At 31.4% G+C, this 23,392-nt stretch overlaps 2 protein-coding genes across 3 annotated transcripts; one reads left to right on the top strand and one right to left on the bottom strand.

Moving 5' to 3' along the window:
- Positions 1 to 3,471: 3,471 nt before the first annotated feature.
- On the bottom strand, positions 3,472 to 9,691 carry LOC129911418 (gastrula zinc finger protein XlCGF57.1-like). Of its 2 annotated transcripts, none has more exons than XM_055989217.1 (5): positions 9,477 to 9,691; positions 8,661 to 9,243; positions 4,369 to 4,853; positions 3,937 to 4,310; positions 3,472 to 3,881 (listed from the first exon to the last, which is right to left on the bottom strand). In XM_055989217.1, exons 1-5 carry the CDS (start codon positions 9,591 to 9,593, stop codon positions 3,563 to 3,565), a joined length of 1,878 nt encoding a protein of 625 aa, XP_055845192.1. In that variant the 5' UTR covers positions 9,594 to 9,691; the 3' UTR covers positions 3,472 to 3,562. The 2 variants fall into 2 exon arrangements, with proteins under 2 accessions (XP_055845192.1, XP_055845193.1); XM_055989218.1 differs by lacking the exon at positions 9,477 to 9,691 and adding an exon at positions 9,313 to 9,410 and having other exon boundaries at positions 3,475 to 3,881.
- A 3,642-nt stretch (positions 9,692 to 13,333) lies between these two features.
- LOC129911417 (uncharacterized) lies at positions 13,334 to 23,099 on the top strand. The gene is made up of 4 exons (XM_055989216.1): positions 13,334 to 13,704; positions 13,788 to 13,956; positions 21,909 to 22,180; positions 22,242 to 23,099. Exons 1-4 carry the CDS (start codon positions 13,504 to 13,506, stop codon positions 22,650 to 22,652), a joined length of 1,053 nt encoding a protein of 350 aa, XP_055845191.1. The 5' UTR covers positions 13,334 to 13,503; the 3' UTR covers positions 22,653 to 23,099.
- Positions 23,100 to 23,392: the final 293 nt, after the last annotated feature.

Here is a 23,392-nt window from a genome sequence, read left to right as displayed (position 1 = left end):
AATCAATTTAAATCAATGTGTGATAGTGCAGAAGTTAAGGTGACGATACAACGAAAATAAAGTGCACTACTGGGTCGCACGTACTTGCTCTTAGATTAAAGTTTTTAAGTAATTTCAAAATATAAAGCTTAGTTTTATAATTGCCTAAGCACAATTTTAAATGATTTTGACCACAAAAAATTATTCCATTGTATTAAAAGGGATTTTTTATAAAAAATATTTTGAGGCCAAAGCCTCTTATTTTCTTAATATTTTTGTAATTATTTCCGACTATAAAAGAAGAGCCGAAATAGAATTGAGTCACTCATGATTTGACCAAAAAACATCGTAACACGTACCACTATTGATTGCCTGGCTACTTTTCTGAGTGATGTTTTATTTATTTCTTCTGTAATTACAGCAACTCACCAACTGCATAAATAGGAAGTATAAAAGTCATATAATTAAACACCTTCATCAGTGGTTTTCTTACTTTTTATAACTTACTACATTTGTCCCAATCAAATTTATTATTGGTGTCACATTTTTTACTCTGAAAGACCGTAAAAACGGGTCAACCGACCAGCATGATGGTTCATTGTAGAAAAATGAAGCTATTATAAAGTTTTCGGTACACAGAAAAATTACTTCTTGCTTTGTGGCAAGTCGGTTGAGAGAAGCTCTCAGTCCGCTTCTATTTGTAACTTTATTAAAAATGTTAACACAAGAGAAACAGAAACTAGATAGAGATTGTTAACTAAATTGAGGAGTTTATAAATTTTATTTGGAAAAAATAAAAACACCGTCAAAATTTGAATGTTGAAGGCAAATATGGTCAATTATTGTTCATAAGTGGTGTTCGATAAAGAAAATCTAAAACTTCGAACAAGATAGTACAAAATTTGGGCGTTGTCGGTCAGTTTCTTAAATTTTACAGTTATTGTTTGTAAGTTACAATATTTTACAATTTGAATTTAATAATTTATTATAATACCTATTATATTCTTGAATTTTTGAATTATGAAATCTTTATCGAATAAAAAACTCTATAAAATGCACTATATTTCGGTAAACTTGAGCTTAATAATATTATTCCATCATACAAAGTAATCAGCTGTTACTTGACACTTCCCAATCACTTGAGCTATCCTAAAAATAGAGGCAAATATTGTACTAAATTCTTCATGAAAGCATGTTATGTACTTTTGTGTTCTTTCCTGTTCAGAATAACTATATTTTACTTTGTATGTTATCCCACGATGTAAAAATTTTAAAATATCATTGACAACATCTATAAAATATTGCTTTTGTAGAGAATTTAAAGATAACTTATTTCATCGCAAGGTAAATTAATTTCATTACTACCACCTCATAAAAAATTAGATAGTTTAATAATAATAATAATAGCCATACAATAACCGTTTTATCTTATTCAATATTACAAGACAGACATGTTTATTTAAAATTAATATGAATTATATTTACGTTTAGGTTGCACAAAATAAATAAAACTATTATATTGCTGGTAATAATTATTTATAAAAAAAAATTAGAATATTCAGACATGATATGAAAAACAATCTTAATTGTAGATATTAATTTAGTATCATTTAAATATGTACTTCAATTTAAACAAATAAAATAAGGTGTGCAACTACATCTACAGAATTACTTACTTAAGGTTATTAACTTTTTGAGTTTCCATTCAAATCGCTTTAAATAGGGTGTGGCAGATCTCATCTCGAACATCAGTTGACTAAGGCCATAGAAAAATGTTCGATTCAAGTCTTAAGCTGACTCTTTTTTTATCCGTTTTTCTTGACTCATTTTTTGTCCGCTAAATTGTGGCAGATAAAAAATATATAGTTGGAAACGAATGTGTGATTTTCTAGATGAATCTGAGCACAACTCTTGAATAAATTTTAGCTCGGCAAAATTTTTGAGATAATTTTGTGTTTTCTCATTTGGCCTCCATGCTAGGCTAGATGAGCACCACTGCAATGCCGGAGTCATCACCAATTTCTATACATAATGTGGATTTTAAGAATTCTGAAGAAGATCGACGATATTACAGGATTCCAATAGAAACTCTTCCGGTTACCAGCGCCCTAGTTTCGGATGAATACTAAGAATGTTAGACAATTAAAATTACAGCCCTATTCGATTCACGTGAAAGTCAAAAATAAAAGCGTTTAAAAGGTGCTTAAGGGGGGAAAACCCTCTGGACGACAGCTTTTTCAATAATTTTTTATGAAAAACTGAAAGCACTTATTAAAATTTTTAAAAGCACAAGATATTACTGACATTATTAAGTATTGATACAAATTTTTTCAAAGCAAAAAATAACAAAATGGCGGCTCTAGAGCCCTTCAAAGTTGGCGCCTCTAGTTTGCGCCGTGCAACGCACAGGTCCAGGAAACCATCTTGTATCACAAGGGAAATTTTTTTCCGTTAGATGATATTATTACGCATTGCTTGAACCTAAAATTATTTTTTAAAAATGAAAAATAAAAATTAGAAATAAAAAAAACGAAAAAAAAGGTGTTTTTCTTACAAAGAAGTAGTTAAAAAAATATTTACTGTACAAATTAAATTCAACTTTTAGGTTCATGCAATGGCCAATGATTCAAGGAGTAATTTGCTTCAAATTTCGAGTCGATAGCTTCATTAGTTTTTGAGTTACGTTGCACGGCGCGGAAAAAAATGTGTTTCGAGAAAAATGCGTTTATAGTTTTTGTTTTTGTACTGTGGTAGGCTCGGAACGCATGGGTTTCGGGACTATCTTAGGTCTTTTGAGGCTTCATTCAAGGCTAAGACCAATAAAATTGTTTCTTCGGTTGGTAAATGAAATTTTTAGGAAAAAAAATAATAATGCAAAAATAAAAAAATTCCAGAGGGTTTTCCCCCCTTAAAATTAAATTTAGACATTTTTTTTCTTTAGAATTTCTAAAACAGATGGGAACCACACTTTGCAATCGAAAGTTAGAAGTTTTTCAAAGCCAATTTGACATGATTAAGAAAGGGAATCCTTCGATTCACGTGAATCGAATAGCAGAATAGGGCTGTTACTTGCTTATTTAAGGTGGCGCTTAAAGTCTGAGAGGATTCGTTTTCAACCAACAACCCCCTCCAGCTAGTTAGGTCTCCAGCTAGCTGTATTTAGTTGAGGCCCCAAGCTCTTGATAGTGCTTACAATTGAGCGAACCACCTAAGATGAGGTCGTTTTCTATCACGTAGCTCATCGGGGCGTGATTGGCCGGACTTTTGGAGTCGGTTTTCATACGCTCTACATGTCCCAGCCATGTTAGTCCCCGAATTTTCACTTTCTAACTAGGTAGATGTCCCATCGTGGAATATACAGCATAGACCGATAAACCTCCATTCCAGTCCAATTTGATTGAAAGAGTAATGCTTGGTTACAGATTACGTAATCGTGCTTATTGTGGACTTGAAAAATGTTTTTGATTATAAAAAAGGTCAGTTATCTTTATATCAGGTTAAAAGCATTTTTCTGAATTTATTTTCATTTTAAATATATTTTATTTTAAAACTAATTTATCTCTAAACTTAAAAAAAAAAAAAACTAAGTATCTAACATGTGTTCATGTTCCAACAAATGATCATAGTACAATTTTTGTGAATCAAAATGTTCACTGCAATGAGGACAATTCTGGTCAATTGCATCATGTTCGTTGGCTATGTGCTCACTGAGATCAGCAACTGATGCAAATGGTGCATCGCAATACTCACAATTATTTAAATCACAAACAACGTCTTTGTGATCGCGTAGACGATGTAATTTTAGGGAACGTTTTGTATCGAATCCTATACCACAATCGGTGCATTCGTGCAATTCCAACGTACTGACATCATGATTTCTTAAATGACGAAAGAGATTCCGTCTGAAATACTTCTTCATGAGATCAAAAAATAAATAGGTATTCATAGTTTACTTACTTTATATGAAAAGATTTAAAACACTTTCCACATTGAAACTGTTTCATTCGAACTCCCGCACCCGCATGACAGATTGGTTGTTTTTCAACCATCTCATCGGTTATGTCAATCATTTGGTTTGATGCCGAATTTGCTGATGTACTTGAGTACTCTTGGCTTTCGGTTTTAACTTTTTTTCCTGATGATTTGTCTAATTTAGCGCTACCTTGGAGGCATCTACCCAATATTTCGGCTTCTTGTTCTTCGGTTTTCGATTGATGTTTTTTGATGTGGGTAGCCAGCGCGTATTTAGATGAAAGAACTCTTTCACACACAGGACAAATGTGAGCTTCTCGTTTAAGTTGCCCTTCTCCATGGTACTTTTGTATGTGATGCTGGAAGGAAGTTAACAAATGTTTCATACTATCTTCGTTTTTATTATTCGCTTCTTACCTTTAATCCATCTTTTTGTCTAAAATTAATGCCACATTCTTCACAGTTGAAAGGTTTCTCTCCTGTATGTCGACGCATATGAAATATGAGGCTCTTGCTCTGTGTGAAACCTCTCTGACACACATGACAAACATGGGGTTTCTCTCCAGTATGAATGAAAATATGCTGTTTAAGAGAACCGTTTTGTGTGAAGCCTTTGCCACAGGTTGGACATGTGAAGGGTTTAACACCATCATGTGTGCTCATGTGCCTCATGAGATTTGTTTTGGTGCTGAAATCCTTATTGCATTTAATGCAAATGTTCGATTTGCCTTCGATTTTAGAAGCAGCAGATTCACCACTAGATCGCTTCAAATTGCGAGTTGTTTTTCTGTTTTTAACTTTTTTTTGTTCTTCAGGATCCATCTTAACGAATTGTTCCCCATTATCGGTAACCGAATAAGTATCAATGTGGTCGGCAATTATTTCTTCTTCGCCATCGTCTTCTGTAGCAATAAAAAAAATACAACTTTTTAAATTAAAAAAAAAAAAATTATTTTTTTTTTAATTTAGACAGAAAATTATTACAAAAAATGTAACTTTTTTGTAGACGCAAAAAGAAACTATAAAAAGCCTTTTTGGGATTGACAAATCCACTCATAAGGACCAAAACGAAAGGTTTTCCTTAAATTAGTTCTAGGGAAGAACACAGTAGACAAAAAAAGTATTGGCAATTTTATTTATTTTAGATTTTATGCGATTATAAAGTTTTTTTTTTTAACGTATTTTCATCTTAACAACTGAAAAAAACCACATCTTCTGGATGTATGTTTGTTTTCTTCGATTAAAAGATTAAAAAAAGAATAGCAAAATGTACCTCAAAAAAGCATTGGCAAAACTCATTGATCTTTGAATAATAGCCCTTATTAAAGTACTAGAGGCTATTTCATACAAAAACAAAATTAATTTAAGTGTTTTGATCTACACTCCTGCTCAAAATTAACGCATTATTTAAAATGGCTTTAAAATTCTTTGGTGTATTTTTGTGTGTTTGCTTATTATTTAGCAAGTCGAAAAAATTCTAAACTGCAACTATTATCAACCAAAAAAAAGATGAACCAAATTTAACAATTCAAGGTCTGAAAACTGATATTAAATTTTTGTTTTATTAAAATATATTAAAATCTTGAAGAAATTCTCCAACATCTCTAGAATGCATTATCGTGCATCAGTCTAAACTGTGGACCAAATCTAGGGGTGATTGCAACCGCATGCTGTTCGGGATATCAGTCAAGTATTTTTCTAGTAGAGCTCATTAACTCTGTACGTGTTGTAAAGCAGATTTTACTCCGTGAAAACTTATAACTCTTCTTTAAAAGGTTCGCGGCAGACAGACCGCGAATTTAAGATCACTCCTGCCTCATTAGAGAAAATAACCATGATACTGTGACATAAAGTAATAATAGAACTCTTCTGTAAAATAAATAGGAAGTACGTTAAATTTGAGCAGGAGTGTATAACGAAGGTTCTCAGCTTAAGAAAATAAAAAAAATGGAAATTCCACAAAAGTGATAGAGTTGAGTAGATGTGTTTACAAAAATCTATAATTTTGCACCAAGAAATTTTTATCGTATAAAGAAATCCGTGGAAAATTAAATATAAGTTTATTCCCGGTTCCAAGTATCATAACAAAATACGAAAATATCGGGTCAACCGAAATTATGAAAAAAAAAACGACGAAATCGTTTTTTTTTTTGATAGGGAGAAACGTGAGTTTTTGAGAGAAGTCAAAAAAAAAAAAAAAAAAAAAAAGTGCCCCAAAAATGGCAATGGAATTCGAAAACACTACCGGTTATGATTTAAGTGGACAGACTCTTCGTCATGTTTTGCACAAACAAATCAAAATATTACAGAAGGGCTGCGAGAAAATTGCCATTCATTTCGGAAGTAAGCCAAAAAAAAAACGTTTGGATTTTGCCAAAAAATATTTAAATAAATCCTGAGAGTTTTGGGATTTCGATATATTTTCAATTACCATGTAGTGGCAATGTAACTAGTAACCCCGTGTATTTTAAATTAATGAAAAAATATTAGTTCTTGGTGTAAATTATGGTTTTTTGTGGAGAAAAAATGTTGAGCCATGTAGTAATATGTATTTAAATTTTCTATTTAAAATAAAAAAAAATAGGAACCGATATATATTGAATCTAGTACTCTAGCGTGACTCGACTCTCAAACTGGAGTTTAGGTTCAATTTTTATCGGTGACAGGGAGCACCGACAATCAAGATATGAGAGCTTGTGTCTTGAAAACCCACTTTTATGTACCTATAAACCGTATAGGTACAAAAATTAATTTTTTTTTTTCAAATTAATAAATTACACAGTCAGTCTATTTGTCTGTTTGTCTTTTAGTTTACTTTTATAAAGCTTAAGCTACAACTTAAAGTGTGAAGTAATTTTTTTTTTTTGCAAGCTTATCGGTTGTGAATTTTGCAAGATTCCTTTTAAATTGAAATCTTAATCTTACTTTTGGAACCAATTCTAACGCAACCTGACTGATGACCAAAATTGTCGATTTTGATTGCAATTTTTTTGTGTAACATCGCAAATACCTGCAACAGAATAATTTTCTTCATTCCTCTCATAAACGACTGAAACGATTTTAGCGAACAAATTTTACAAAATCGTTTTATAGCGGTTTGTTTTTATTATTTTACAAAACTTTAAAAAAAAGAAAACGCATTTTTGGATTTTTTTTTGTATTTAATTTTTTTTTTTTGTGTGAAATAGTAGTTCATTTCTTCAGAAAGGCAATACCCATATTTTTGGATTTTTTTTTATTTTTAGGAACAAAAACTCATTTTTCGAAAAACGAGTCTAATAGCCTGTTTTCACCACAGCATAATTTAGCAAATTATCTCATTTCGAATGTCAAATTGTATAGAAAAACAAAAATTAAAGTCTGAACTGACTTATGGCGTTTTTAATTGGCAATCTGGAAGCAAAAAAAAGCAATCTGAATGCGTTCAATTGGGCAAAACTGACAGTTCTGATTCTGAAAAAAGAGAATTTCTCCTCTGGTTTTAAAAACAGAATCAGAAGCAGAATTACTCACACATTCATAGATTAAAATGTCAGCAGTACAAAATGTTTGCAGCACAAATACAAATAAAATTTGGCGCGAATACACATATATGTGAAACATGTTAAACTCAAACAATACATTCACACCAAACTTCAGATTCTTCGGAATAAAAAAAAACTATTCAATTGGGATTCCGAATCGAAGAACAATTCCGGATTGCCAATTAAAAACGCCATTAATTTGCGAAATTATGACTTAATGGGCTGTAGTGAAAACAGGCTATAACGATTTAAAGAAATTAAATGATTTAATTTTGTTTGGAGTTCAAAAATTTTTTTTTCATTCATTTGAAAAACTAATTTTTAGGAACTTTTGCCTTAATGGAAAGTACATAGTACCAGTCGTGCACTTTATTTAAATGAATAGTACTATAGATGGACCTCTTGTGGTTTTCAGGATTTCAGCTTTTTGGAGTGAAGTCTCGCTAAAGCAATTTAATTGATCCTCTAGTCCAGAGGGTCCAGAGGAAAAACGGCACAACATGTCCACTTTTTGGGAAAAATAAACTAATAATGACACCTTTTAGTATTTAGAGCACTATCTGATGGCATTCTTACTTTAATAAAACAAATTGAATCCTTGTTTAAAAAAATGAATAAATGATGTGCCTTTGGTACTATTTGTAAGGAGAACAAAATTTTAAAATGCGTTTTTTTCGGAATTAGTTAGAATGGACTTGTGCTTTTTTCCTTTGGACCCTTTTTCTTAATGAAAACCCCAAAATATGTTAAAATTTTGGTACTGTACAGACTGTGGACTGGGCCCTACTTGAGTTCCACATTGACTTTTCACACATTTTTTTTTGAGCTCATCTGCTACAGTTTTGGAATTTTTTCGAATATTTCTTTCGACAGAACTGAAAAATATTAAAGAACTGTATGACTACGGAAAACATTTTGAGAATGCAACTATTAATATCATGATTCATGTGAGTAAAGTTTATATAAACACCTGATAGTCAAAATTAAAACAGTACTCAAAACAAAAGGCTTCGAGTAAATAGAGCGAAGTAGTCAGAAATAAGGGTGTTTGAGAGACCAAATTGTTTCCGTTCTTTTTAGAGCACCTTCTAACCTGCTTAAACCTACTATTTTTCATTAAATTTGATTAACATTAATCCTTAAATATAATTTAGTGAAAGTTTGTATAATATTCGTAATTAATACCTTCATCCTCTTCTTCTTCAGCATGTTCCTGATTTTCATAGATATCACCATCTTCTGTCTCATACAATTGCAACTCTTCATAAGTATTCTCATCTAAATAAAGATCCGCATCACCATCTTCATCTTGTATTATCTCATGGAATTCTTCCATTTGTGTCTCCGAACCCAAAGCTTCTTCTTTCCCAATTGTCCCAATTTCTTCCACTGGCTCTTCCACCATCAACTCAATTTCTTCATTTTCCATTTCATCAGTTTCTTCTATTTTTAAATTTCTTTTTGGAATTACTGTCGTTTGTTCCAACGCCGTTGTTGGTGGCGGCGGTGGAGCTGGGACAATTTCTTCAGGTTCCTCAAGCAACACTTGAGGATCCATTGCATCGAATTCCTCCATTAGCACATAGTCTTCTTCCTCTTCCATTGGTAAAGTTTTTGTAACTTCCCGGAAGTCAAGACTAATTTTGCTAATGAATTTTCTTAAATGCTTCTCTGCCAAGTTGGCCGATCGACAAAAGTCGTGGGCAACTTTCAGACGCGAAATGCATTTTTCACACAAAATTGCTGGCATACTATCGTCTGGTTTAACCTATAATAAAAATAATTTTTGCATTTTTCATTTTCATTTCATTCATTAATTTTTTTCAAATTGATTTACAATTTCAACGGTATTATCAATTTTCTATGAAAAACCAAATAATTTAATGTGTGTGGTACAATTTGCAGAAAAAGTCTATGCTTTTTTTTCATTTCATAGCATTTTTAATAAAAAATGTAAAAGAAAAAAATCTATTATAATAGAGTGAGTTTAGATTTGGTTACCTTGATTTTGGTAGTGTAAACAAATTTCTCAAGAAGTGAGGAGTCTTTTAAAAGTGAAATTCCATCTTCGGATTTCATACAAACTCGACATACACTAATATCAACTTTAAAATTCATTTTTTTGCATAGAAAATTTAATTTTTAAATTAATTAAAATGTGAAAAGTAGTATTCTTTTGGAAGAAACGCTCTAAATTATGGAATAGCTTTGATTTTGACATTTGTGTTCACAATAAGGTAGAGAACAACAAAAACAACAACTGTCATGTAAATTGAATTCGATGTTATTGTGAACTATGAGGATGTGGTATAGGGTTGTGGAATGTGTCCCGACTAAAAACTGTTGAAATTTGAATAGCAAAATAAAAAAAAAGTAGTAGGTACTCAAAAGAAAGGAGCGGAGTTTATTTTTAAATTTTTTTGTTCTAGTCTATAGTACGCAACTGAAGCGAAACGGAATTTTCCATTCAAAAATAGCACAACCAAAGCTTGAAGGAAATTTCATTTTTTTTTCACTTATTTTCTGATAATTTTTTTTATTATTTTTAGTTTGACATAATACTCGATGGTATTGGGAAAATAAGTTTAAAAGCAAAAACAAAACAAATTTAATTTCGTTCGAAATAAAATTTGTATTGTTTTTTTGGATGTTTTTTCTTGAATTTTTTGATTTATATTTCTATTATTTTTACTTAGCTGTCCCTACTAACAATTTTGCTTCTATAATGCTTTACAGAAGCAACAATTGCATCTATAAAGCTTTATAGAACCAAAATTGTTTGTCGGGGTAATACCTGATGGTATTTTTTCGTTAACATGTCCGCTGTTAACTTTGGAGACTTCTAAATTTTTCGTTTCGCTTCAGCAGCGTACTAGGCTTTAAAGTCTAATGTGATGATGTGTAACGAAAAATCAAATACAAAATTGACACAAAGAAAATGTAAACGAAAAATTTCGTTCAGTTTTTCGTTCTGCAGTACGCTGTTCGACATCACAGTAAAATTGGAAACTCTCCACTTCTTTTTCGCACACAAACAAATTGCCGATGACATTAATTGTGTGTGAAAAAATGATAGTTTGAGTTTTGTTATCTTTGTTTTTGTTGTTTATTTATTTTGTCATTGCATGCCTTTCTGAGATGCGTGTTTGCTTTTCTTTTATTATTTTATATGATTTAAAATTTGTGAATATTTTTCAGTTGAAATTTTGCAAGCATTTCGTTGTCATGGGTGGAGCCCAACGAAAAATTTGGTTTCGCATCAACACCGTACTAGACTTCATCTCCGTTTTTCTTGACTTATTTTTCGTCCGCTAAATTGTGACAGATAAAAAAAATATATAGTTGGAAACGAATGTGTGATTTTATAGCTGAATCTAGGCACAATAACTCGGCTGGAAATCTTAAATAAATTTTAACTCAGCTAAAATTTTGGCTAGTTTAATTATTGGAGTCACATCCCACAACAAGAAACAGAAAAAAAAATACATATTGTTAGCTGGCATTATTGACAGAAAGCTACAAAAGCTATCATTCAAAAATTCCGTTAACGTTGTTTTGATTTTATTTAAATGAAAGAACAAATTGAATTTATAAAACAAAACACAACTACTTGTTTATTTTTATAAATTCAACTAATTCTTCCATACATAATCCATTTTCCTTACATAAAAAATATATAAATATCTAAGGTTGTCATTTTTTTTTTTTGAATTGGCATCAATAATTTGAAAAGTATGATGCACATTTATTTCAGGTGCAGCGCTGCATGCAGCGATGCGTGCACATCTGTTGTAGCTAAAAAAAAATATAACAATTATAATGAACTGTCAAAGGAGAATGGGCAAATTTGTATGGAACGTGGACGTTGCGTGGCCAGTTATGAATTTGTCGTTTTTGAAGTTATACTTCTTATGGGAGGGTGAGTATGAAAATTTACTTTTTGACAAGAATGTCAAAGGGATTATGACGCGATCACCCTGCGTAGCAGGGCTGTCGTTTCACCTTTAGAGTAGGCAGTACTTTAGTATTTAAAAATGCAGTACGCCGCAGTACGGCAAACATAAAACACACAACACGTTGCAAGTTACATGTTTCATGTGGCAAGTTGCATGTGGCAAGTTGTATGTGGCAAGTTGCTTGTGGCAAGTTGCATGTGGCAAGCTGCAGTGGCAAGTCTCGTGTGGCAAGTTGTATGTGGCAAGTTGCGTGTGGTAAGTTGCATGTGGCAAGTTGCGTGTGGCAAGTTGCATGTGGGAAGTTGCATGTGACAAGTTGCATGTGGTAATTTCCATGTGGCAAGTTGCCAGGGTTTGAAAAAGCTCACATTTCAGCTCAGCTCACAGCTCAGCTCAAATTTGAGCTAGCTCACTTTTGAGCTAGGTACCATAGCTCAGCACATTTGAGCTGATCTGAAAGTGAGCTGAGCTGAAAGTGAGCGCCCCCAACTTCCAACGCCTATATCTCGGAATTTTGAAGAAAATGAAAAAAAAATTTTTTGATGCCAAAAGGTAGCGGGGACTCTAACCTACATTTGGGTACAACTCTCATCCCTGTAGGTCCACGCGTTCTTAAACCGGGAGAACTTAAAAGTAAAAAAAAAAGTAGTCACGATTCTGAAAAAATAGGCATGATGTGGCGGTTTAACATGGAAAGCGATTTTTTAAAAATCTGATAATTTGCAAAGCGTAGGCCCATGACACAAGCTACCTTTTGGCATCACTCCCAAAAATTGCTCTCAAGCGGTTTAGCTTCCAGGAGCGTTCAAAGATTCGGGGATTTTTCGAAAAAAAAATTTACCCCAACTTTCAAACGCGATTTTCTCGGAATTTTGAAAAAAGTCGAAAAACCGGATTGTACCGGAACTTTTTTTTATGATAAAAAAAGAAATATTTTAGTAGAAAAATAGAAATTATATTTACTATTAAATTAACCAAGAAAAAAGATCACGAAAAATTATCTGTTTTATTTATAAAAATATCCATGTGTTAAAATAATTCCATTAATAACTAGAACCAAACATCTTAAGCTATGGTGTTTTATAAAAGTTTAAAATATCTTCAAATTTCATTATACTTTCCAAATAAAAATCAATGTATCCTCTCACCCATCACAGCTCAGCTCACTTTACCTTAGCTCACCCAACAGCTCAGCTCACCGACAGCTCAGCTCACCCAACAGCTCAGCTCAACCATCAGCTTAGCTCACTTTCAGCTCAGCTCAAATGAGCTGAGCTATGGTACATAGCTCAAAAGTGAGCTAGCTCAAAATTTGAGCTGAGCTGTGAGCTGAGCTCAGCTAACTTTTGAGCTTTGTAGCAACCCTGCAAGTTCCATATTGCTACTACTAGTGCTGAAGCACACACAATTCTCATAAAATTACCATATCGCACATTTTATGCGCAATTCATTTACTTTCGTTAAACCGTACGTTCTGAACCGCACAACATGAGTAAATTTTACAGAATAAATTGAAAACTACATGGACGTAAGGAGGATGAAAGAATTAATTTATTGTTCACTTGATAAAAATGTAAAAAAACTAAGTGTGGATTAATTACTTCATAATAGAAATTAAAAATATCAAATGAAATTCATTTACATATACTGAATGAGAAGTATAACTTCAGTCGCGTGTACATGTGTACACACACTCTTTTTTTTTTTGTGCAAAACTCCATAAAGAGAAACAAAAAAAAACACACCTTTGATCGCCTCTGCGTGCTAGGCTTCAATCACAATAGATATATTAAAATAATATAGTACCAACAGTACTAATACTACTACGACAGCACTGTTATTTAGAATGTCACAATGCAAATATCTGGCTTGCAAAATGCGATGTTTTTGTTTGTTTGTATGTCATCGACATGAAAATGAACACAATTTTTGCTTCGTCTTGCATTTTGCATATCAAATTTTTCTTCTATTCATGCGAAACGAAAATAAAAATAATTAATTCGTTGTTTTTTTAAGAAAATCTACTTCTTTTTAATTCATTCCATGGTGACACCAAATAATTATCCAAAATAATGGATGTAGATTTAGATGAACAAAAAGTATTTACCATTCGAAAACTGCGAAAGAATAATATGAATGTTTCAAAATCAAAAAGATCCCGACGAAAATCAGTCAGACGTCCACGAAATTCAACTAGAAAATGGAAAGTCGGTGAGGAACTAGTCATTTTGGAATATTTTCGAAATGTTATTCGACAAAATCAAGAAATTGAGGTGAGAGTTTGTTTTTGCTTGGCTTCGCAAATTATTTTTGTGACGTATTAATTTTTGACATAATTTAACGTTAATTATAATAGAAACCAACAGCCGATGTATTTTATGCTAGACTTATTGAAGATCTTGGGCTAGATGATGCCTCGCCAACTCAGGCAAAAAATAAAGTTCGACATTTAAGGGATTCATATGTTAGAGCTGTGAAATGGATGCAACAAACTAACCAAGATCCAAATAGTAGTTGGGTCCGTCGTAAGTTGAATATTTCCATTTTAGGGGGTAGTACAGTGCATTTATGATCTTCATATAAATGGGTGACCCAGCAGTTTTTACCTCCCCCCAAAAATGTTTGCTCATTCGATAGAAAATTGGGTGAATATCATAACCAGTGAACGGATTTACCTAACTTTGCCTTTTTACTTGCGATATACCTACATAGGTAAAGTATACACTATACAGTGCTGTGCAAAACATATGCAACTGTTTTTGTGTGGAAGGAGGTGTTGTATGGCCTGTTATTTTGGCCTTACCTTAGATTCCTTATTTATTCAATCGCTCCACTTAAAATAAAAATAATTTTAATAATTTTTTATTATTTTTGTTATTTTTTCTTCGTTGTACAAAATAGTTACTTTGAACTATTTTGCTTTGGCATGTTACTATTATAATAGTTATCTCTAACTATAAACGTAATAGTTAAAAATGACTATTTTAATAGTTACGTAATTACTACGGCATAGTCAATTTTAACTATTTTAATAGTAGGTCTGTTTAATGAAAAAAAATCTAGGACAGAACAGATCAGAGCAGCACAAGTTTATAAATACTGTCAGAACAAGAGAGAACAGAAAAGTTCAATTTCTTATTTAACAAGATCTGTGTTCCTTTGGAAATATTTATCTACTTTTTATTACTTAAAACTACTTTGCTATACTGAAAAAGTAGTTCAAAGCAGCTTTAAGTACTAAAAAGTAGATAAATATTTCCAAAGGAACGCAGCTAAGATTGACAGTTGAAAAAATTTGAATTCAAATTATTTTGAAATGATTTTTTACTAAAGTAAATGATTTAAAGTACTAGCACTTTTAATAATCCCGTATTTTTTTCTGTTATTAATCAAAAACTCTTAAGAAATTCACTTTTTAAAATCTTATTTTCTCTTATTTTTTCACAATCAAACAGCTGACAATTGACACTTTTCACTCACTTGCTCTACCCTAAAAGTAGGAGCAGAAAAACTTGAACTTTTCTGTCATAGAGGAAGGAATACCTAGAGACGCGGCTTCGGTTGGTTTTTCTCTTCCACCCTACAAGCTGCAATGAGAGGAAAAACTCCACAGTGCTTATATGTGGTAGTTTTCCCGTGCATTTTAAATGGCACCAACACATTCAACTGTGGAGTTGAGCTAAAAACAATTAAAAACAATTTAAGTGCTCAGTAGGAAATAAATTCATAAAAAAATAATATAATAAATTCAAAACACGAACCTTTTTTTTTATTTCTGTACATATTTATTGAAAGGTGGGTGTCTGGAGTCACAGTACACATAATAAGGTAATATATTCCGAACGTTGTCAAAATTTGTTTGTCAAAAATGGGCACCAATCTGTCAGGTCGGCCTTTCATTTTTATATTTCAATCGCAGTAAACAGGAAATTTGTTTTTGTTTTAATTTATAAAATGTCATTTAAAAATATTATAAATTGAAAAATAACATATTTTCTTCGTGTTTCATCGCGGAAAATGGTAAATAATTGTTTAAAAATTAGTGGTGTGCGTGGTTTATCGGTTTTTGTGCGTTTTTCGTCGGTATTTTAAACAATTAAGAATTCGGTAGCTGACATTGGTCGCCAAAGTGTCATGTTTTGACAATCTGGCGACCAATGTCAGTTCGGAATATATTACCTTTTTATGTGAACTGTGGTCTGGAGTGAGCTATTTGAGCTATTCAAGTTCATGTACAAACCAAAATCATGTTTAAATTCAAAATTTGTGAGGACATCTACTGGTGAAAGGAAGGTATTAAACGAATTGTACTTTTCACACGTATTCACAGATAGGAAAACAAGAGAAACATAAGAGAGATTATCTGAAATTAAATTTGCGGGTGTTTTAGGTAAGGGGGTACGAGTCGGCTCTCTAGGTATTCCTTCCTCTATGTTTTCTGTGCTGAACAAATTCATGAAACAAAAAATGACAGATTGTAGAACAAGCTGGGGCGAGTTTTTTTTTCATGAAACACAAAAACTTGTACTTTTCGGATCTTTTCTGTTCTTTTCTGTGCGGATCAGATTCATTAAACAGACCTAGTAATAATTTTTAACTATGTACTATTTTGTTTTTTCATGTGACTATTATAATAGTAATTTTTAACTATTTCCTAACTATTTTCTGCCAAAAAATAGTTATTCGCCAAATTTCATTGAATTCTAAAAAGTGACTATGTCTATAAGTTACAAAATAACTATTTTTTCCCTGGGTGTAGTTTACACTTATTAATTTCATATTGCTTGTATTAACTATTACGGGCCAAGGTGTATCTTTTAATGAATTTTTTTTTTAAAGATCAATACGGAACCTGCCATAGAACCTTTATTTTTAAATCCGATTTTTTCCAATTTTCTAATTCGATATTAACGAAACTTTTTGTAACAAAGCATTTATATAATTTTAATATAAGCCAAAAATAAAATCTTGAAAAAAAAATAATTTTTGTATTTCAAACCTTTCGATGACAAGGGGTGCTACACCTTCCCAGACTTGATTTTTCTTATTTTTTTTTTTTTGACAATTTTTTGATATGATTTTTTAATCCTAGCACCCATATTAAATGTGTTGTAATCGGAACGTTAAAAAAAAATTATTTTGATTGATTTTTCTTTCTTTTTTTTTGAAAAATCAAATTTTAAACTTTTTTTCCAAAAAAATGATTTTTAAAAAACGGCTCTAACGATTTTGAAATTGCATACTTGTTTTGGAGGGCAATTTGACTTCAGATGTTGTTTTATTACTTTATGCTTTTAATTTTGCCTTTTTTATCCGTTAGTGCCTTTTTGTTTGCCTTTTTTACTCATCAGTGCCTTTTTTGTCTATTTTTGGCAATTTTCTTTTTTTTGTATGCTTTTTTTAAATATATTGTTTTTTTAAATCGAACAAAAATCTTTGATCTAAATTTCTATAAACCATAATAGCATGATATTTTGTTCACCTCAGTTGAGTTTATTTCGCTTAAAAATATTGCCGTAACATAAACTTAAGAAAACCAATTTGCTTGTACTTAAGTGAATGCATTAGAAAAAGAAAATTTCGAAATCTTAAAAAAGAAACAGGTAGTTTTGAAAGACTGTAAATGTACATAGATTTACTTTTATTTTTAAATCTTTTGGACACCAAAGCAAGTGTTCCCCTTTTTTAAGAATATAAACGAAAATGAATTATTGAAAATTCACTACTGTATTTAAATTAAATCGGGGATGTAAAATAGTTGAACAAATAAATTCTGTAATTAATGGCTACATCAACTCCAGACTTCACAAAATCATTGAAGTGAATAACTTTGACAGTTTTAAATCGGGTCTGCTCGTTTCTGCTCAAATAGAGAGGTATTTCAGCTCTTTTAATAATACGCTTCTTAGAAACAATCGCAGGAGGCTGTTTCCTGAAAACTTCAAAAAGCTTTAGGTAGTTCAATGCTTTCATAATTAAAAATCAAGCTTTTTTTTATTCATTAAAGCTTTTGTTTTGCCTTTTTGAAGTTATACCATTGTATATAGAAACTATAGTACTATCATGAAAGTGAATTTATTAGGTCCGCTTCCTTTAACTAGGGTGCGCTGCGGTAGCTTTATTCCAATTTTTGGAAAGTAGAATGAAGGAATAAAATACGTGTGTAAGAAAGAGAAAAATACTTTCATCTTTTAAAAAGGATAAAGAGAAAAAACCGAAATCATATGTTTGAAATTTGAATTTCGACTGCTTGGGAATAGGGAAGGAGAAATGTAAACAAAATATTTTTTGTTTACAACGCTTTGTTTATTTCTTGTTTCCTAGGTGATAGTAATTTGAGTATTTTTGAATCAAATAATTTATTTTTGCGAATTTGAATAGATTTTTGTTTTGGGACTTTTATTTGTTATATTCTAAGGCAATGTTGCAACATTTAACTTATCTTGTATTGCTTATTATTTTTTAAGTATAGTTTTTACTTTATACCTAGTTCAAATTGATAATATAAAAACAAGTTTTAAACTGCATCATTTTGAATTGTAAAGTAAATAAAGTTAAAAACTAAATAATAAAGGGGAGCGTCATCGAGGCACATAAAATTCAAAGGAAGGTTATTAGTTTTTGACATAACAAAATGCTAAATATTTTTTTAAAGTTTTATGATTTTTGTCAAGTTTGTATTAATTAATAAAAACCTGAAACATTGAACAAAAATCTTAAAATAAAAAAAAGTTCAAAACTACATTGTATGTGTACAATGTACATACATATTTTTAATTAAAAAAATCTACTTCTCTAGAATAATCAGTTGTAGAGCGCCCTTTAATAAGAAAGCAAAAGCTTTTGTTTTTAAGTATTAAAGTACATAATAATAGAGCATTACTCGCTTTATTATTTCATTAATGAATAAATTAGAGTTAAGTTAAATGTTGCAACATTGCGTAAGAAAATATCAAACAAAAATTCAAAAACAAAAATGTATTCAAGTTTTCAAAACAAAATATTCTATTCGACAACAATCACCTAGGCAACAAGAAAAAAATATTTCAAAAAGAAGAATACAAACAAAAAAAAAAAACATTTCCAAACAAGAATACAATTTTAAATTTTATTTCAAACGTGATTGCCACATTAGTCAAATTGAACTAAAATATTTATGCAAATTATTATAAACGCGATATACATACACTTAAATACAATCATCTCATGCCAAATTCACTGCAATTATTGACGAATTTTTTCGAGACCATGTTTGAAATTTAATGTTTCATTACTTTCTAACAAGTTAAAAATGCTTCTCACTTATTAAAGAGAGAAGATTCAAACAAAATATTCTACAGAATTTACGTTTTGTTATTTTCGCTGTCAAAAAAATGAATCTAAATGAAATTCAAAAATATTAAATGTATCTCGACATCATTATTTTGATGGAATTTTATAACTCTGTGTTTTATGAAACTTAAATATTTTTGCGATTACTATTTATCGTAAGACTTTTTATATTTGTCTTGTTTAAAAAAAAAAGTATTTACTATGTATTTATTTCCAAATTTTTTAATTTATTTGAAAACAAAAAAATTTTACTTATGGGCAACCGTGGTTGTACGTTTTAGTTTTTTTTTTTTTTTCAATTTTTAATAAACAACTTTCATTTCTACTTATGCATCTTTCTATCTCCCTCTATCTACAAAGCTAAATATGTAGTCACTTTCCCCCGAATTGAAATTTGAAATAATATTCCAATATTTTGACGACTCCTTCATTATCTGATTATTCTTAGTCCCCACTCCTGCCAAAATCATTCCATGAATAGGTCCGCTCTCTTGAACCAGACGGCGCTTCAGTCGTTGGAACCCATGATAGTACTATAGTTTTTATATACAAGGGTTATACTTCTTATGGGAGGGTGAGTATGAAAATTTACTTTTTGACAAGAATGTCAAAGGGATTATGACGCGATCACCCTGCGTAGCAGGGCTGTCGTTTCACCTTTAGAGTAGGCAGTACTTTAGTATTTAAAAATGCAGTACGCCGCAGTACGGCAAACATAAAACACACAACACGTTGCAAGTTACATGTTTCATGTGGCAAGTTGCATGTGGCAAGTTGTATGTGGCAAGTTGCTTGTGGCAAGTTGCATGTGGCAAGCTGCAGTGGCAAGTCTCGTGTGGCAAGTTGTATGTGGCAAGTTGCGTGTGGTAAGTTGCATGTGGCAAGTTGCGTGTGGCAAGTTGCATGTGGGAAGTTGCATGTGACAAGTTGCATGTGGTAATTTCCATGTGGCAAGTTGCCAGGGTTTGAAAAAGCTCACATTTCAGCTCAGCTCACAGCTCAGCTCAAATTTGAGCTAGCTCACTTTTGAGCTAGGTACCATAGCTCAGCACATTTGAGCTGATCTGAAAGTGAGCTGAGCTGAAAGTGAGCGCCCCCAACTTCCAACGCCTATATCTCGGAATTTTGAAGAAAATGAAAAAAAAATTTTTTGATGCCAAAAGGTAGCGGGGACTCTAACCTACATTTGGGTACAACTCTCATCCCTGTAGGTCCACGCGTTCTTAAACCGGGAGAACTTAAAAGTAAAAAAAAAAGTAGTCACGATTCTGAAAAAATAGGCATGATGTGGCGGTTTAACATGGAAAGCGATTTTTTAAAAATCTGATAATTTGCAAAGCGTAGGCCCATGACACAAGCTACCTTTTGGCATCACTCCCAAAAATTGCTCTCAAGCGGTTTAGCTTCCAGGAGCGTTCAAAGATTCGGGGATTTTTCGAAAAAAAAATTTACCCCAACTTTCAAACGCGATTTTCTCGGAATTTTGAAAAAAGTCGAAAAACCGGATTGTACCGGAACTTTTTTTTATGATAAAAAAAGAAATATTTTAGTAGAAAAATAGAAATTATATTTACTATTAAATTAACCAAGAAAAAAGATCACGAAAAATTATCTGTTTTATTTATAAAAATATCCATGTGTTAAAATAATTCCATTAATAACTAGAACCAAACATCTTAAGCTATGGTGTTTTATAAAAGTTTAAAATATCTTCAAATTTCATTATACTTTCCAAATAAAAATCAATGTATCCTCTCACCCATCACAGCTCAGCTCACTTTACCTTAGCTCACCCAACAGCTCAGCTCACCGACAGCTCAGCTCACCCAACAGCTCAGCTCAACCATCAGCTTAGCTCACTTTCAGCTCAGCTCAAATGAGCTGAGCTATGGTACATAGCTCAAAAGTGAGCTAGCTCAAAATTTGAGCTGAGCTGTGAGCTGAGCTCAGCTAACTTTTGAGCTTTGTAGCAACCCTGCAAGTTCCATATTGCTACTACTAGTGCTGAAGCACACACAATTCTCATAAAATTACCATATCGCACATTTTATGCGCAATTCATTTACTTTCGTTAAACCGTACGTTCTGAACCGCACAACATGAGTAAATTTTACAGAATAAATTGAAAACTACATGGACGTAAGGAGGATGAAAGAATTAATTTATTGTTCACTTGATAAAAATGTAAAAAAACTAAGTGTGGATTAATTACTTCATAATAGAAATTAAAAATATCAAATGAAATTCATTTACATATACTGAATGAGAAGTATAACTTCAGTCGCGTGTACATGTGTACACACACTCTTTTTTTTTTAATTTTATTTGTCTTTTTTGAATTTTTTAGGTCATAAAATGCTTTCCCTGATCATAACCCTGATTTTTCGCACTCGTGTCAACGATAAAAAAGAAAAATTTTAAGTTTTGAGCACTTTTTATCAAAATTATGGAAAAAAAATGGTTCACCTTAAAATTCTTTACAATTGTGCTTACAACTTTTTTTTGTATCGCCAAAAATACAAAAGTTATTATACTTTTTTGTTAAAAAATATCCCTTTTGTACTAAATGTAGAGACAGAAAAATTATAAAATTCAAGTCTGTCTGAATTTTTTCCTTTAAAACAAGTACACACTTAGCATTTAAAATTCAAGATTTGGTCAAAAAAAAATTATTATTACTATTTAAAAACTAAGAAATACGGTTATTTTTTTAACAAAACGGACAAAAACGGTTATTTTTTTAACAAAAAAGTATTAATAAAGGAAGGTTTTTTCAAAACTTAGAAATGTTCTTTTTTTCGTTTTTTTTTTTTTTTTTTTACTTTTTTGGCTTGTAACTTTTTTAATATTCAGAATATCGCAAAAGTCTTCTTAATATAAAAGACGCGAAATTCAATTGTTTACTTTTTTTTTATGAACAAAATTCGAGAGATATTTATTAAAAAAAAAATCTAAGATGGCGGTCAAAAGGTGAATTTCCGGAATGCGAAAAATCAGGGTTATGATATTCAGCCAATTTTCAATGGAATGAACAAAACAAATTTGGGGGTGGTACAAAATGCTGGGTGAAATAATAAATGCACTGGACTAATTTGGGGGGTTTAGATCTTTTGATGATTTTGTTTTTTTTTTTTTCTACTCAAAGAGTGCTTGTTGGAAATTTGCACACATTATGATATCCTATCGGAAATCTATGGCGACAAGATCGATATTGAATCATCCAAAGTTCAACCAAAACCAAAGCATTATTTCGGCGCTAGTCTTGATGCCGTAGATGAACCTAGAGAAGAGGATTCAGGTCGGGAATTCGTGAGTTATGAGCAAGATAGTGAGAACTCAAATCTTCCATTGAAGCAAAGTTCTTCCTATGCCGAGGAACCACCATTGCCACTCCAAACAAGCTCTTCAAGGAATGAGGTACAAAGTGTTACTTAAAAACCCTCAACTTAATTTCTAATAATTCCTATTCTTTCAACAGACATTAGGTGATGATTCTCTTAATTGTTTCAAACAGTTTCTGACTTCAACATCTGAAGCCATTAACCGTGCTTTTCCATCACCAGCACCGAGTTTAGCATCCGAGCCACCACCAAAAAGGTCTTACACCACAACAACTGAAAATGATATAAATTCTTCATTTGAAGCTAAATGGAAAATGGAAGAAATAAAACTCCAACACGAAAGATTACAATTGGAAAAGTTAAAACAAGAATGGGAAAGGGATATCAAAGAAAGAGAATTAGAAGTTAGAAAAAAAGAAATTGAAACCAATGAAAGACTTAGGATTTTAGAAATCGAAAAGGAAGAACGAATGGAAAAGTACAAAATAGAGCAAGAGTGCAAGTTGCAAATTGAACTTGCTAATATTAAAAATGCACATAGTTTGTAAATTAAATTTATTTGAAGCTTTATAATTTGGTCCAAAGTCCGAAAGGAATTAAATTTAATTTATGTAAATAATTTAGTTTTAAGAGAAAAGGGAAATTTTAATAAATTTAAGTTCAGAAATGGAAAAGCTTAAAATGGCAACAGAAATAAATTGCAACTTTATTTAAAGGCAAAAGTTACAAACACTACTTTTATTTTAGAGTAGTTTTAAAGCTTAATATTTTTCAAACAAAAGCTACGAATAGCTTAAATCTCTGCGTTGATGCTTAACTTTATTAAGTTATGGTAAAGGTCCCATCTTATTTAACTCAAAACATAGGGTAAATGAACAAAATTTACCGCTAAGGAGGATTCATCTTTTTGCAAAACAGAATTTTTGTAGGATGTTTCGCATTTACCAACAACTAGGAAAACCAAACCAAGGAAAAAAAGCAGTATATTAGATTTTTTAAAATTTTCTTTCAATCAATGAACGAAAAAGAATTTTTAAAAATTTTTGATGCTCATTAGTTAGGTTCCCGAAATTGACTGCAATTAAAATCCAGTGAAATTGTTTTCAGGTTTCTATTTTTCGAAAAGCATTATTTTATTTTTTTTTGAATTTGTTTAGAAATCACCTAACAGTGCAGGCCGTACGTCAAATCTAGTAGTTCTGATGTTTGGCACAAAACTATAATGTCGAATTCCAAACAACCAAAAATTGGATTTGCAGTCGATTCTTCTTTCTTAAATGAATTCCAA

This window comes from Episyrphus balteatus, chromosome 2, assembly GCF_945859705.1.
Source record: "Episyrphus balteatus chromosome 2, idEpiBalt1.1, whole genome shotgun sequence".
Taxonomy (NCBI): domain Eukaryota; kingdom Metazoa; phylum Arthropoda; class Insecta; order Diptera; family Syrphidae; genus Episyrphus; species Episyrphus balteatus.
Note: the sequence above shows the minus strand (reverse complement) of the source record. Positions and strands in the feature narration are given on the sequence as shown.

Bases quoted from the DNA above. Each gene is read 5' to 3' on its own strand.
- LOC129911418 (XM_055989217.1), bottom strand. From the start codon at position 9,593: ATGAATTTTAAAGTTGATATTAGTGTATGTCGAGTTTGTATGAAATCC. The intron at 4,854-8,660 runs GTATTAATTACG...TTATTGCTACAG, and splicing joins TGAAGAAGAAGAGGATGAAG to AAGACGATGGCGAAGAAGAA. The intron at 3,882-3,936 runs GTAAGTAAACTA...GAAGTATTTCAG, and splicing joins TTTAAATCTTTTCATATAAA to ACGGAATCTCTTTCGTCATT.
- LOC129911417 (XM_055989216.1), top strand. From the start codon at position 13,504: ATGGATGTAGATTTAGATGAACAAAAAGTATTTACCATTCGAAAACTG. The intron at 13,957-21,908 runs GTAAGTTGAATA...TTCTACTCAAAG, and splicing joins AAATAGTAGTTGGGTCCGTC to AGTGCTTGTTGGAAATTTGC. The intron at 22,181-22,241 runs GTACAAAGTGTT...TTCTTTCAACAG, and splicing joins CAAGCTCTTCAAGGAATGAG to ACATTAGGTGATGATTCTCT.